Source organism: Anopheles gambiae, chromosome 3 (genome assembly GCF_943734735.2).
Source record: "Anopheles gambiae chromosome 3, idAnoGambNW_F1_1, whole genome shotgun sequence".
In the NCBI taxonomy this organism is placed as follows: Eukaryota; Metazoa; Arthropoda; class Insecta; order Diptera; family Culicidae; genus Anopheles; species Anopheles gambiae.
Window position 1 is genome coordinate 34,494,853 of NC_064602.1, and position 16,173 is coordinate 34,511,025.

Genomic DNA, 16,173 nt, shown 5'->3' on the forward strand with positions numbered 1-16,173 from the left:
CAACCACTACCTTCAGCGAATTCTGCACTAAATGGTGTAGCAGCAGCAACGGCAGTACTTCCTATTCACTCATGTACATTCTTTTTTTTTTATTCAAAGAGAAGGAAAAACTGGCCAACACTTCTGTGATAGATTTATTAGCGCAACAGCAATAACTCATTTTGCCACTTGACCAATCCTAATCGTCGCCAGTCTACTTGGCTAAGAGCGCACGAGCGTACGCTCTCCGTAGACGGAAGGTGGGCGATTGGGCCATCTAGCTGAAGACTGCGAAGGCTGCTATACAAATGCTTCCTTTCTCAACTCTAATCAAAAAGTTGTCACAAATAGAGAAATGATAAGCACGGTACGGTCGGCATGAGACAGGATGTGAGTGCTTGGCTTGTTTTATTTTACTCTGCAGCTCACCTGCTCTAGAAAGATAAATACATCATATGCAGAGGAAAAGCGACTATAATAATTGCGCAAAAAGTAGATCACTTGCAGCGTACAGCAGGGTTCAATCAAATGCTTTTTCTCTTTGTTTGAACGAAAGAAAAGTTGTCATCATTCGTCTTTTACTACAATTGATAACAAAAGGAACCTTTTTACACCTAAACAACAGATATTATTGTTACAAAACATATTTACTACTTCGACAGAGCTTAGAAAGTTAATATTTTTGTTAATAATTGAATGTATTAGAGATGTTTTACTCCTTTAAAAAAAACAGTTAAATAACTTCTTTGTTTTTTAATGTTCTTCGTGTAAAGACGTTACGTAAATACCATTTTTACGACCCAAAGTTTTGAGAATTCCCGTATATTCCAATTGCTCATTTACACCAATTTACACTTACCGTTTTGCTATTTCATAGCCATTTTTCATCAAATATCTTTAATTTCTTTCAATTTTCTTTAATCATAAATAAGATTTCAAACACGTATAGAATTTCATTAGTTTTCCAATAAAGTTATTTATTTCTGCACTGTACAATTTCCACTGCTCAGCGGAACACTTATGTACAATCATTCCATTCTGTCTCGATAAAACTCAAGATCGGGATAAGTTGTGACACCTATTTACACTATCTCTGTCCGTCTGTCTGCAGCTCGTGCGCACAGTAATTATCAATCTTACTCTTTCTCTCTTTTCCTTCCCTCTTGCTTTTCACATTTCCCTTTGTAATAGTAATAGTACACACATCAGCCTTTCGTGTAGTAGGTAAGTGCATTAGGTGTTCGAAAATCAAACAATCATTTTAAAACCCCATAAGAAAGAGTACTAAGAGGTAGGAAAAAGTGCTCCGTAGTAAGCGGTACATGTCTTTGGCCAGCGGACCCTGTGGAACCCGAAATATAGAATCTCTTTCCTTGCTCTCCCCCCTCCCCTTGCCCTCCCCCTACTTTTGTGCAAGTTTGGCATCTTGGAGAATGTGAGAGGCCCTTGGTGGAGCAGATGCCCAACCCTGAAGGCCACTGCCAAACCCTTTTAAGGACAGTTTGCCTGCAAAGTGTGTGTGTATGTTTCTGGTGTGCGAGTATGTGTGTTTTAGTAGTGAGTGAGAGTTTTGTGGAGTTTGTGAGTGTGCTCCCGTTGCGCCATTCGGGCCAGCCGATCAATTGGACGGAATGTCCCGACGCACGTTGACACACACACGCGCGTACTGCGCACTCTATCAGCCAACGCCGGACAGCATCTGTTTGGTGTAGCTCGAGAACAGAAGGTGCTTGGAGAAGTTGGCCAGCCGATCGGCGTCCGCCTTCTCGAACGTGCTCGCATTGCTGCTCGGCAGGGACGACGGTGACGAGTTGGATTCCTCGCCCTCGCTGTGACTGTGGGTGCTTCGGTTCGATTCCCCTTCGTGGCTCGAGCCGGTGTCTTCGTGCGTCTTCATGTGTGCCTTCAGGTTGCAGGCAAGCGCGAACGATTTGTTGCAGATTTCACAAACGTGTGGTTTATCACCTGTGAGCCAAAGAGAACGAGAGAGAGAAAGGTAGAGAGGGAGAGAAAGAAGAAAACTTTAATAACGAGAAAAAACCGTGCAGAGGACTTGCCTCATCTTCAATTGAAAAGAAAACGATTCAATCGCCCCGACATTAGGTACAATTGCACACGACGACCTTCTTCCCCTTCCCATGCGGAATCACGCAATCACTCAGCGCGCCAACGCGAACAGCAGGCATAAGACAACCCACCGCGACCGGACGATAAGCGTAACAATAACGACATCATAATGCAGTAGTAATCATAAATTATCAACATCCCCCTCTTTCCTCCGCGGTGGCGAGCGCATAGCAATGACCGCATTAATAAAAGCGTGCCACAGCTTCCATGCCGAGCCCGAGAGGATCAATTCGATGCAGCACAAAGACACGGTGGTGGCTTGGGAGACAAGAATAGGTGCCTTCGTGTTTACAAGCGCTAGAACACGGTGCCGCTGACAATCGGTGCAATTCATCTGACGCCCTGCTGAAATGACGGATGGCAAGAGCGGCATGATTGACCTGCTTCGGGCACCTGAAGGGCTCGGATCGGCAGATATCCCTGCCCTTGCCAATCGTAGACAATTGGCAGCATTGCATTGTGCCGGGGATGAATCGGACACGATTCGCAGTCGCTTGAAATTTATCTTCTGTTTTGCATGAGACGCTGAAGAGTTGAAATGATATGAAGCTATTATAATTTGCCTTTAAAAATGACCTCATGTCTAATGTCTTCGACAACAACCTCAACAAACATTCCTTAGAACAGCGCTGAATGGCTCAACGCTACCGATGAGACATTTAGGGTTTTAATCAACAAAAATCTCATCAATTTCCGTTTCCACCTCTTCCACGACTCACCGAGAATGTGGACGCGCAGCATCAATCACGCCTTTAACACCTCATCACTGGCCAGCAGCCAGTAGCTGTGTGTAGGGCTGCTGTCGGTGACCCTCTCCCACGTTGACGCAATGTTCCCCCGCGGTGCACGCATCCAGCCGAGAAGGCCGCGCTACCGTACTTGCTTCGTTTGATCACGTCCGACGGCTTTCTGCCTCATCATCAATCGACCATCTACCGGCGCAGCAGAGTTCGTCTCGTAATCGAACAAACAAAAACCGAACTTCTTGCACTTCGGTACATTCCCGTACAGCACACGGGCGTCAAACGTCTTCATCGTTGCGTTGCGTCAAATTGATGCTCTAATGCCACCCAAGCAGCGCAGCTTCCTCTAATGTAGCGCCTTAATGAAGCGTGAATTTTCTTCCGGCAATGAATGAACGAAGTATGAGCTGCTCGAGGCAAAAACTCGCCTTCGAACGAACGAGAACAAGCTGAATCGTTAGTACAGGTGCCCCGTTTCAAGTCTCTTTGAAGGAGGTTACAACTCATAAAAAACCATCATCTCTGGCATTTATTAATCGAGATGATTTTCAAACTTCCTTCAGCTGCCATCCCGTGTTGGCCCAGAGCGTTCTTGATTGAGATGTTGCTTGGTCTCAAATCTCAAGCTGCTAACTGCATATTCCATTTTTGTAACATTTTTTTTACGGGAGAGAAAACACCCTATCCTAGGATCCGATTTCACCGAGTCATGCTCGTTTTGAATTTATTTACTTTCACCTCCACATACCCACCCCCCAGCAAACTGGCGGGTGATCAATTGCTGTGGTCGTTAAAAGCCGATGTTTCCCGATAGCAGGCAGCCCATTTGCAGTTGCGTGGCCCTTTTTTCCATTCTTTCATTTTCATCCCATTTCCAAGCAGGAAACTCTTCGTGTCAGGTCCTGCTCGAAGAACAAAACGAAAGGTTCGAAAGTATAAAGAAAGTCAGGAAGAGGAGCACTTCACTTTGACAAACTGGGTTGAGGGTCGATATTTCAAATAGTTTATCTCTTCCAATCAGCCAACCAATTCTGACAGGATAAGAAGATGCGTGATAGCCCCCGGAGGGTAATACGTTAAACGTAAAAGAAAATAAGGACCACTATCGCAGGCGGCGGTTTCCAAATGTTACCTTTTTTGGACGAAATGCCCTAATGGGTAAAGGTTGCGTGTGATGATGCAACAGGTTGCAGGACAAGAACAACCCTCTAACGAAACGTAACAGGTGATTTCGATCCTCAACGTGCATGTTATCAGTAGCACTCAACCCACAGCAGAGAGGATGTGACAGGACTGTGTGCGAGAACAAAGCACGAAACACGGACTGCGCTTACCTGTGTGAAGGAAGAGGTGATTCTTCAGGTTCGTTTGCTTGGAGAAGCCTCGGGAGCAGATGTGACACTTGAACGGCCAGGACCCGTTGTGGACGTACATGTGCGACTTGAGATCACCCGGCGTCGGGAAGGACTTGGAGCAGAGGCTGCATTTGTGTGGTTTGTCCTGTACGGAGGAATGGGAGGAATGGGAAGAAAGAGAGAAGAAAACAACATGATACGATAAGTAACGAGCTCTATGCCGGACGGAGATCAAACGGAATTAAGAAGCTAAATGTCATGCCGTCTGCGGGGCACGGACGCGCGCAAGAAATAAATCACCACTATCTTGGCCAACCGCCCACGCTGCCGCCGGTTCGGGAATGGTCCGTTGAGTTCATCACCGCTGACCGCGCAATGGCAGGACAGCTTAATTTAGCTGGCCGTCCCGGGACAGTGACAACATTAAGCCCTGACTTTGATTGATGGAACGCAGATCGAACGGGCTAGATTTGGAACACACCGGTAGTGTCCCTGCCCTGCCCAGCGAGCATTTGAATGTTCCACAGAAACTGAGCGGGCGCATTATACGCTCTCCCGATTTGGTGATCGATTCGAACTCTCCCTTACCTTGATGTGCGTCATCCGGTGGTAGTAGAGGTTGGAGCTGGCGGTGAACCGTTTGCCGCACACCTGACACTGGTGCGGCTTCTCCCCGGAGTGTATCCGGACGTGCGTGTTGAGCGAGCTGGACGTGCTGAAGCCCTTGCCGCACACGCCACACACGTGCGGCTTTTCGCCGGTGTGCGTGCGCATATGGCGCTTCAGCAGGCTGGGCCGATCGAACGCCTTGCCGCACACCTCGCACGGTAGCATGGCCCGCTCGGACCGTGCTGAGGGGCGCGCCTTGGGGGATGCTCTCGATCCGGGTCCGCTCGAGATGGCGGCCAGCTCCAGATCCAGTGCACCTTCGCAGCGATCGCCGCCGCCCGTGCTGGCTCCGGACGAGATCGAGATCGATGAGTCGTCGCCTGACACCGACTTGTGCTCATCTTCGGCGCCCGAGGACGGTGAGATCGGTAGCATCACCCGCGACAGGAGCGACGTCGAAAGGTCCAGCGGTGAGTCTGCGAAAGAGTTTGGAGAGAGCGAGAGAGAGAGAGACGGTCTTGATAAGCGATCGCACAGAGGTAGTTCAGGACATGCGGATTTGCTCCTTCCCGTCGAGCTGTGTTGCTACACTTAACGCCTCGTTTATTAATCGACGATCATTAGCGCTAATCAAGCACATTCATTTCACACCGCTTCATTAATTGTGCAGTCGGGAGCTTTATCATTTGGCACAGCAACACACACATGTACAGCCTCACGCTGCAACCGGTAAGCTTCCTGGCACTGCCACCAGCACTGGTGACAGGAAATTAATTCCCACCGGTGCTCCGTGTGGCTGTGCGAACCAAAGTGTTATGGAAATCAGTTTCGGGCTTAATTACTCCCGATTCTCCCTCGGACTCAGGCAGGCGCGGTTTTGCTCGGAACTCCAAACTCTCCAGAAAGGAGATCATTATAAATGCCTTTGAGTTAGCACTCGGACTGGGATAAACCGTGCAGTCGGAGTCAAAAGGTGCAACAACAAGCTGCAGCTGCCAAAGCAACAAAGGAAATGGCCATGTGAGTTGCGGAATTCTCGCTCGATCTTGGGTCTCGCAAGCTCGGGAAACAGGGGAATGCCACCAGTCCGAACGACGCGGCCCAATATCTCGAAGGGTAATCTACCGAATTATTTCAATTATTTTCTTGTTAAGAAACACAACACTCATTTGTGTGTATTAATTTAAGCGCTCTTTCGGGGCCGTGAGCTGGAGGAATCGGGCACAACAACATCTCCTCCAAGCCCATGATCCCGATTACACAAACGAGAGCCGGCTATTATTGATAAAATCACTATTTTATTTATTACGAAAAATCGCTCTTGCAGTACCGAACGACCGGGTGTGTGTGTGTGTGTGTGTATGGTGCGTGGCATTGGAAGCTGAACACACACACTGTGATGGGTGAAATGAATGCTATCTGAGATAGGCTGCGAGATGATCTTTCGCGAGGGCTTTTGTTTCTTTTGCGACTCCCCGTAAATGGCGAGAGGGCGCTGCTTACCTTCGAGGATCGAGTCCATCGTTTGGCGGTACAGCTGACTGCGCATCCGGATGAAGAAGAGCTCCTCCGGGCCCTCGGGCAGGTAGTAGACGACCAGCTCCTGGTGCGACGGGATCGGCTTCACGATCTCGTAGATCGGCTCACCCTTCACCTTGGCGCAGACCACGTTCACCTGCGGCCCGTACGTTTCCGACACTCGCAGGAACCGGATCCAGTTGCAGTGGCGTACCGTTCGTCCATTAATGCTGGTGATCTCGTCGTACAGTCCAAACCGGTGTCGAATCTGTAATGAAAAAGAAGACTATATGGTTATTGTGGTGCTCTAACAACATGTCAGATGACAACGAGGTGTTAAAAGGAGGGCAAATGGTCATTTCCTGTGTACGCTTTCACTCAACTCTGCGTGATTTACCCTTCCAAAGTGATGACGATCATGCATCGCTAATGACAGCTCGTAATGCCTTAATTAATGACCCTGTAACGCCCCCTTTTAATGTGCTTTCCCCTACCCTTAGATACGCCTCGTTCCACTCTGGTGCACTATCCGACACAGCCAACCCCAGGGTAATTCGTTCCCCCTCTTGTGATTTATGAAAAATTACTCAACCATGTAACCACCGACACTTACACCGAGCATTCCGCTCACCGAGGGTGGCTAGATCGTTCTCCTTCTCTTCTCTTTTAACGCGTTAAACTATTGTCACTTTACATGGCCACGCACAAACTCCCCACTCCATCGATCTCCCCACACCAAAAGATGTAAAAAGACGCTTAACGAGTGTAAACATCCGTCGTCCCCTGTCCAAGAACTCCCAACCGATCGCCTCCATTCACCCTTAGGCGATACATATCTAAGTGGACAAAGCGAAGTGAACGAGGAAAAGCCGGCCAGACCATTCATGATTCCCGATCGATACAGATCGAAATTACAAATGTTGGATAATATATTTCGATGCCCACCTGCCGGCCACGGGTACGAGCAGTCGCTTTCCCAAGCGATCGCCCGTCGATCGATCGTTCCAATCGCCATTACTGCCCGGGCCAAAGATTGCAGAAATGTTTATGAATATATATGAGGAGATAAAATAAATTTCCGCTTCGCGCTACTTGTTGCTTGCGCGGAAGATGCCCCACGATGACGACGCTGGACCAGCGCCTCGTATCAGCAGACGCACGATCGTCACTCTCGTGAACAGGAAGAAAAAAGATCGCGGAAAAGTGATACCGAATTGATGATCATAATTTGCAATTTCGCTGTTCTACCGATCGTCGCTCGAAAGGCGGCCGAGGGCATGCGAAAGACATTACCGATTCCCGGGAAGTCAACAAACCCTTTCAATGGGATGATGCATGCCATAAAACCGATCGATGGCCGAATTTTGTCCCTACAAGACCTTGAATAAATGCCATCAACGGCCCAAATATGTGTTGGAGATGATTACTGATCCCTTCATTCTCGCCGATGATTATGAAGGAAAAATGCTTTTGATCCATGGGTTGATGTAGCGCATAATGGGAAATTCCCCTTTGAAAATATGTTGGGACTACTCTTCGTAGAATAAACGTATGAGAAATGTAAGGGCTTACAAGAAATTTTTGGAGGTATTTTTAATAGGAACTTGTCTTCAAGGGACCCTCTCTTCATCTGTCTTTACCACTACTATGTACTCCATGTGAGGTACCGTTGCTCCATGGTTCTTTAGAGCCAACGGAACGTTAATCTTCCATTCAACCAATGAAAATCACGTTCTGTCATCATCCAACTCATGCAAAACCAGTTCACCGCTCATAACACACCAAGATGTTCTAGGTTCATTTCTCAACGATCGCAAATAGCGTTGCTGTCAAGTGAAAGGATTGTCACTGCAGATTGTTCTCTGATTTATCAGTCCATTCCAAGCTCCCACTCGTCTACATTCCAGCATCTTGGTGATTTATTCTAGCACACACACCAACAACCCACCAAGCCACACCGCCAATCGCGATGCCTCACCCAATTCCACGCGACACGATCAACCTGATGGAGGAAAACAAATTGTGTGTTTGACAATTTATGCAAAATTATCGCATTTGATTTATGAATATGAGAGACACTTTGCTATGCCATTTTTTTGCGTTGAGGTTCGACTATTGCGTTGGGAACGAATCTACTCATGCAGACAATCCCGCTCTCGTATGCAGACAGACAACCGGAGTGGAGAGTAGGAAAACTAGTTTCGCTTCCTGCGTTCTGGCGGCCATTGGCACCACCACCGAACCGATGGTTTATTGATTTATTCGTTTATTATCAGATTTTCGGTGGAATAGGAAACGAATCAGAAGAGACTCGGCTCCTATTAATTTCCGAAACAAACTACTCGCACTGATCCACCCCATCACCAGTCGATCCTTCCGATTATCCAGAATAACCATAAAGATCGATAGCATCCTGCACGAACGATCATCATTAAATGAGATACTCTCAGGGGAAACTCCCGGGGTGGGAGCAATAAGATACGTACCGACGATAGACATATTCGGTCCATCGACTTTCGGCAGTAAAATAACGGATTGCCATAAAAATGACTCCAATAAAGCACGGCATCGCTCATCGATCTCTTCAAACGGTGGACGGTTGTTTATGCCTTGAGTTCTTCGTTCAAGCTTCTTGCGTTGTGCTGGCGTGTCCAGAGGTCAGCGGGAGATAGATTTTAGACGCACATAAACTTCAATTTGTTCCGGAGCCATGGGAGACGCTATTCTTGGAGTGGATATCATTCTCAAAGCACGCTAGCCATGGGTCAAACGCCTTGGTATGGAACCATGCTGGGATCGCAATCAGATTCTAGCATCTAGTTGAAATACGATACAAGACGTACTACTGTATCGGAGGCTCCACCAGCGTGGCAACGCGTTCATCATCCGAATTGAGCTATTTGTTCTACAGCGACTGTACGAATATCTTTTACTCTTGTTTCAGACGTTTGTCATGTTTCTTTTCGTTGTTTTCACTTGATCTAATACTAAGGCTTTCCACGTAGCTTATAAAAGAAGCACATTGCTACTCTCAAGGTCAGATTCGAAGCAGTCGAATGATAACAAAGAGCAAGACGCTAGTGAAACACGAATAGCAAGAATAACCAGGCCACGGAAACAATTGCAAGATGATCACGTTTTTCCAATTTCCTTCCTCACTTTCTGACCGCAAACAGATTCAGAACTACGTTTGATTATTTGCTTAGAATGAGCTCTTCCTTGGCACGCGTCCCATTCACAAACGAAGAAGACACGCACAAAGCATCCCGGACCCATCCCAAACCCGCCGACCTGCGCAAGATGAGCACAAACATGGGAATTACCGAACTGATCCAGAACAAAAGAATCATAACTTCACAACAAAAGCCCTGACTCATTTTCGGTAATGAACGCAACCGAGAACATTATCGGATATTCTGGCCAGTTAGCTCTTCCGGCACTGCTTCTGGTTAGCCGGCGACGGCAAGGCTGATTAGCCAGAATGAGCTTTTGGTTTCCCTTGCGGTTCGCCCTTCACCGACCACCGGCCAAAGTCGTGATCAATTTATCTTTCAAATTAATATTTATTAGCTCTAAAACGATCACCCAACTGGCTGGCGTCCCCGACCAGGAAGAACAACAAGCTCCGAAAACCCGACAAATGACACTAATTTAGAGCTTCCTCACATGCTCTGTTCTCTCAACACCCAACGCTTCTGTGACCCTCGTAAATCTCGTCGCGACGATCGCAACCGCCAATTTCAACGCTCCAAACGATCCAAACAACAAACCCATAGACTTCCTCACGAGCCTTCTGAGCCATCGGAATGCTTGTTGGAAATAGATTTGGTTTCAATTAATTTTCTCCACACAACCAGCTCTCCGAGACTCCCGGTCGACCACAGAGCAAGGGATCAGCGCTCCGGTACGTGGAAAGGCTTTCAGAGCGCTTAACACGGTCGTGATGTACTCGGACCACGAAGAAGCCCACTGACTCTTTTATGCAAATGAACGGTCGGACCTTTTATCTCGGGATCACCGGGTGAGGATCAGCGGCTACAAGAACAACTGAATTTGGAGCCTAATGTCACGGCACTCGGTCGATCGTGGGGGCTGCGTCGGGGCTAATCCAGTAGCCAACAGGCCGGGAAGAATTCCACAAGCCAGAAGCGACGCCAGGCGAAGTGTGAGAGGAGACTCAATTAAACCGTTGTAAGAGCGCCTTCGAACAAAAGTTTCCAACGAACGTATCGACCACTTCACGGATGTCTTTATTAGCGATTGAGTTGTTCCAACGGTAGCCAAGATGCACGACCCAAACACACATCGCAACAACTGTAACATCGATTCCGCCAGCAGACGGTAACAGTACATCCCAGCGCAGTTCCATGTCTCGACCTGGACTGGAACGAGTCTTGGAAAGATGTATGATACCATTGGCGTGAGTGAGTTTGGCTCTATGGTTTCTGGTCCTGTTTCCGTTGCGCGAGTGCAGTATCTCTGCGCATTATGCATAATTAAGTAATTGTTTAATTACAAAACTCGAAACGTGTTTGCTTCTGGTGCATTGTCGCTGCCAACGGGAGAAAGTCCCGCTGTTCCGCAACATCTCAATTGCGCACAAGTCGTTCCGGGTGATTCACGCGACTCATTTGCATCCCGGACTGCAGACGGCTAGTAGAACCGGCATGCAATCCAGAAGCAGCGGGCTCTAAAATCCAATCTTTATTTGCACAATTATCATAAAGATCCCGAGTGTATTTGTGTGCGTGTCGGGTCGGCTTACAATTCGCGATGGGTTGCCAATTCAATAACCATAACTGTCAGATGATCGAGTGAATGAGAATGGAAGGACCAGATCAAACAGAGTCGCGCTGGTCGGCGCGCCGTCTTTGCTCTGTCTCTTGGCTTTGCGTGTGCTGCTCTTCTGCAACCGGATGAGGACGATTATGATACGAGCTGGGACACTTTGACATGCAACTCGCTGGCACTGACTTCTGTCTTTGCCCTTGATTTTCCACCACTTTCCTTCGCTCGTACGTTCTTCGTTACTTCCCCCTTTGCGACAGCTGACAGACGGATCCGAGGATCGATGCATCGACGGGAACGTTCTCACGCTCACGCTGTACCGCAGACGCCGAGAGGAGCCTGTTCGGGTTCTCAGGACACCGATCTTAAGTACAGAATTTATGGACCATCAACCGGGCGACCTTCTCAAGGAAAGGGTATCGGTATAGCACCTGACCATTGGATCAGAAAACGGAGCCAGTATCAATAACACTGACCATGATGCAAGACCAGAGGATTAGTCCTGCATTCCGGCGAATGGATCGAACGAAAAAGGATTCGATTACGGAAACATGATCCAGAAAGTGAGGTTAAGACTTTCGCCGGATAGTCGATCGATGTCAGGCGATGTCAGTTTCTCCGATGATCGATGGAACAGCATCAGGTGTCCTCCAAGCCATCTATCAAACCTTACAGTCAACCTACCCGTTTGCCCGGTAGCTCAGAGGCAAAGAAAGTCGGTTGATCTGTGTTTGGTCGAAGAAATAATTAAAAATCAATCAACCAACTCCCGGGGACGGGCTTTGTTTTGGTCGAACGGTAGGACTTTCTAAATAGCTATGCTTCTTTGTGGTGTTTGCGTTTGATTAATACATTCACACATTGATGGATCTCTTCTTGGGCGATCGTGTGTCCTAAGCTCTGTCCCACGATCACATCGCAAGAACTAAGTGAACCGTCCAAGGCAACAGCAAATCTCCCTCTCGGTGTGTGACAACTAGACAAAGAGAAGATATTTATTATCATTGCCGCTGTCCACAGCGCTCACGAGACCCTTTATGGAAGCGAAGTCGTGTCCACGCGTCTCGAAATGCATATTCGTCCATGCACTTAGATTAAAATATTGGCTGGACAACTCCCAACAAGCTTTGGACCTCCATGCTTTGGAGTTGGCGGTCCAGTCAACTAGAACGACGCACTGGGAAGTGGATTTCATGTCTCAACGCCTTCAATCCCTGTCCCAAGAGCAAGGTGTAGGCATATCGAGCACGTTGTCCAGGTGTCGAGTTGTCATTGATTAGGTTGTCACAGCAAAAAAGCGACCCTGTCCACCAAACACACTCGACTGTGGGAATTGACTATGTGGCCGAACCGAATGTGGCGATCAAATTCCGCAAGGCTTTCCGCTTACTTCTTTACTCAACGTCACCGTCGCGATGCAATACATCGACTCTTTCTACGCTACCGACGAATTTATGACCCCAAGCACGGTAAGCCATAAATGCAGCACTCAAATCCCGACTTTTAGCCGAAATGTTTCACACGCCTTCCGTTCTGTTCCTCTTGTCCGAACGGCATGGCGGCTCGATCGAAGATTTGATGCAACGACCCAAGCACCGTTTCCAAAGCGCATCAAAAGGTCATCAATTAGCGATCGTTCGCTCGGAAATGGGAGCGGGCTGCAGGATCAAATCCAATGCTGCACCTGCACCTGCAGAAACCATTCCTAACGATCCTTCCTTTTTAATGGCCAGGAATCTCGATCCTTTGTTACTGTTCTCGGATTCGTTTGGCCTCCTTCTTTCCGATCGATCACCAGGCAGAACCTTTTTTATTTCAGGTTTCTTGTGATGCACTTCTCCGTAACCCAAATTCGTCATTATCGGCGCCATCTATCTCGAATTGGCCAAAGGGACCGTTCGTCTCGTGCTGTTTCTGCCTTTTTCTTATGCCGCTTTGCAACGCCCCGTTTGTTGGATGTCTCGTGTCGTAAAAAGTCGGACCACTGACTTCAAGTTCAAGTTTGTGAGACAATTTCCCGTCAACGTGCCGCGGCTAATGCCACAACAAGCTTAGGTCATTCACGCTGACACTCTAGAGACGCAATCTGAGCTAATTGTGTTGCATTATGTGACTCGCGCGGGGTTCGTTTAAGAGGGGAGCTTTATCTCATAAATAAATTATGCAAAATCCTCTTTACACCCTTCGTCGCATTGATTCTCTAGTGAAAGTAATGCACCCGAAATAATAATAATAATTCCACAGCTCGGCAAGTTCAACGTCCGCTTATCATGTAGTAGTCGTGGCTTGATTATGGAAATTGTAGCCCTCTACGCCATCGGGCCATGGGTTGTATACCATTCACAGTGAGGTTGTTGGCACCTGTTTCGCACAGGGCTTTGTGACCGGGTTGAACCAGCGCGCACCCAGTTAGTTCCAGAGCGCTCAGCTAATTGATGCAGTCATTTCTATTTCAAGCTTGCGAGGAATGTTTCTCTATTATTTAACCGCTCCGTGTCTCATAATTCTACGAGCAGCGGGGGAGAGAGAAGAGCAACAGTTTTTTACCCTACAGCAGCAACTTTTTCTTTTTATTATGAACTATTCCACCTTCCCCCGTGCACCAAATGATCGTGTGCGGTGAAATTAAAAGTGCAATGAAACAAACGCTTTGTTACTCATTTGCCAGAGTGGTTAGACCATCTTTAATTGATTTGTGAGTACATGATCGAATGAGGGATCGCACAACTTGTCTAGCTAGGGGGTTTCCCATACATCCCATAATTGGAGTAGCAGCAGCAGCTACTTCAAGCCTTGCTAGACACTCCGGTATGCTGTGGCTCGCAAGAAAGGAAACAACATCGTGTAAATGAACCATCGTACGCTTCGTTGATTAATTGAAGAACTGGATATGTATACCGCCTTCTATGGGCCTCATGGACGGGCGTACGATGTACTTTTTTGCAATATACTACGCATCAACAATCCAATTCAATCACAACCATAAACCACGGCGTATCTAATAGTGGAATGATTTTATCTTCCCTTTTTCCACTGATAAGCGATCACAAAAACCGGCTCAAAGTGCATGCAATACAAACGCAACGGTTTTGCAACGCCTTTTTGTTTCCCACATACCGAGCAGATCCGCTCGGTCAGGTGTGTTGGTTTGTGTGGTTGCACCTTAATTACCCTGTTGAACTTCTTCCAGAACGTTTCCCCCTTTTTACCTTTTATCGTGGGAACATCGCGATAAGATGCGGGCTAGCACTTGTTGAATATTAAACAACGAGGGAGACGAGTAACATCTTCACCCTTCGAGCCGAAACCAGATCGGAACTAACCCTCTTCCGAATAGGAAGCGGCGGTGCACTAAATTAAGACTCCCTCCCGAAACCCGAACCCCCGAAAAGTTCTTAATGTCACTAACGGTCAACGGCAGAACCTGAGCACACCCTCCTAGGGGTGCGTCTTTAAGAAAGTGACCATTCCTTGTGCGGGATTGCGTCCCCCACACAAACACTCACACAAACACACACCAAAGTGAGGGTTGTTTTCTTTAAGACGTTCCCGTTTTCTCACGGTCATGGGAGGGTGCGTTTTCTTTCACACCTCGTTGACTTTCCTTGGGCTCTCACGTTGCTCAGCCCGGTGTATCGAGCCGTGCGCAGACGGGGATGTGCCACGGAACAAAGCGATGGAAACCTGACTTTAACGGACTTTAACGGACACTCTTTTTTGCGCTTTAACTTTAGCTACAGGTGCTTTAAACCTGCCCTGTTTGCCTTACACTACTGTAAAGTTCTAGAAAACGGTTACTTACGTCATCCTCCTCGATGGTGGAGTAAACGTCCAAATTGTCGATGCGCACCGTGCCTTGGAAAGGATAGCACAGCGTTCCTTGCGGGATGCTCGTGTTCGACCACACGGTGGCCGTCTGTTCGCGGGAGTTGCGGGCACCCACACCCGTCACAGCCAGTGCAAACTCCTGCGGTATTAACACACACGTTTCCATGTTCGTATTTTGTTGTTTTCCCCCTGTTTCTTATGTAAAATGTCCCTTTTGTCGCTGTAAAGCACCCGTCACTTCCTCAATGCAAAACTCAACCTCACTCGCGTACGAAATCACTGTTACTATCGAAATCACTACCAAAATCACTCCAACTGTCACGCACGGCGAAGCAAAAGGAAACCTCGAAAACACTGGGCGGATGATCTTCGATCACTACCATAGACTCTTGAAGCGAACAAATAACTACTAAACTACAGGTACGGATTGCAGCTACGTTTTCATTGCTGTTTTGTGTCGATCGTTCGACCGGCCGGTACTACTGCTTCCATCACGCACGAATGCTGCGCACACCGACGGCTCATGCAAAACACTTGAAATCTGTCAGTCAGTCACCATTTCTTTTACCGGTGGCCTTACTGGTCTCTTGTTGTCACGCTCTCGGTAGTCACTGCATCGAACTGGATTGATTGTCGAAGCAAAAGGAAAAAAGGCTATCGCAAAACAACACCGTAAACACCGATTTCCAATAATATCGAAAGACTTCGCACGATAAGCGACGAACCTCTTTTGCGAACAACGAAATGCTGTCTACAGAAGATAGAAAGATTCTTCCTTCCTGTTTTTTTTTAAATATAAACTGTGCAGCGGTCCCGAGTACGACCCGCTTGCGACGACGTTTGCACAAATACTGGCCACCGGAGATCGTCGCGATCTGCCCGTGACCTTCCCGTCTGTCTCTGTGTGTCGAAGCCCGGGCAGCATTCGATCCGCGGCGATCACACGCTCTCCATCCCTTTTCTCGATCCCGATCGGACCGGAGCTGTCTCGCTCACGCTCGCCGCCGGGCGCAGTAAAGGCTCGCCATAAAGCTCGCCTTAACTGTAGCAGCCGCGGCGGCACATTGCGCATGCTGTTGCGCATACCAACGCACACAGCCGCACCGAAACCCGAAGCTTGCGCGATCCGAAACCTGCTGCGATCGGAAACCTGCCGCACAGGGTTCGAAGGGCTATCGAGGATCGAGTAAGGTGCCTGCGGTTGTTGCCGTTTGCTTCATTCCACC

At 48.0% G+C, this 16,173-nt stretch overlaps 1 protein-coding gene across 1 annotated transcript; it reads right to left on the minus strand.

Moving 5' to 3' along the window:
* Window positions 1-930: 930 nt before the first annotated feature.
* Window positions 931-15,823, minus strand: LOC1271428 (zinc finger protein 74). The gene is made up of 5 exons (XM_061657957.1): window positions 14,922-15,823; window positions 6,317-6,599; window positions 4,793-5,289; window positions 4,184-4,349; window positions 931-1,944 (listed from the first exon to the last, which is right to left on the minus strand). The coding sequence occupies exons 1-5, from the start codon at window positions 15,111-15,113 to the stop codon at window positions 1,658-1,660; spliced, it is 1,425 nt and encodes a 474-aa protein (XP_061513941.1). The 5' UTR covers window positions 15,114-15,823; the 3' UTR covers window positions 931-1,657.
* Window positions 15,824-16,173: the final 350 nt, after the last annotated feature.

Coding starts and splice junctions, on each gene's coding strand:
- LOC1271428 (XM_061657957.1), bottom strand. CDS start 15,113: ATGGAAACGTGTGTGTTAATACCGCAGGAGTTTGCACTGGCTGTGACG. Junction 4,350..4,792: donor ACCGGATGACGCACATCAAG/GTAAGGGAGAGT, acceptor TCCTCCGTACAG/GACAAACCACACAAATGCAG. Junction 1,945..4,183: donor TCACCTCTTCCTTCACACAG/GTAAGCGCAGTC, acceptor TTTGGCTCACAG/GTGATAAACCACACGTTTGT.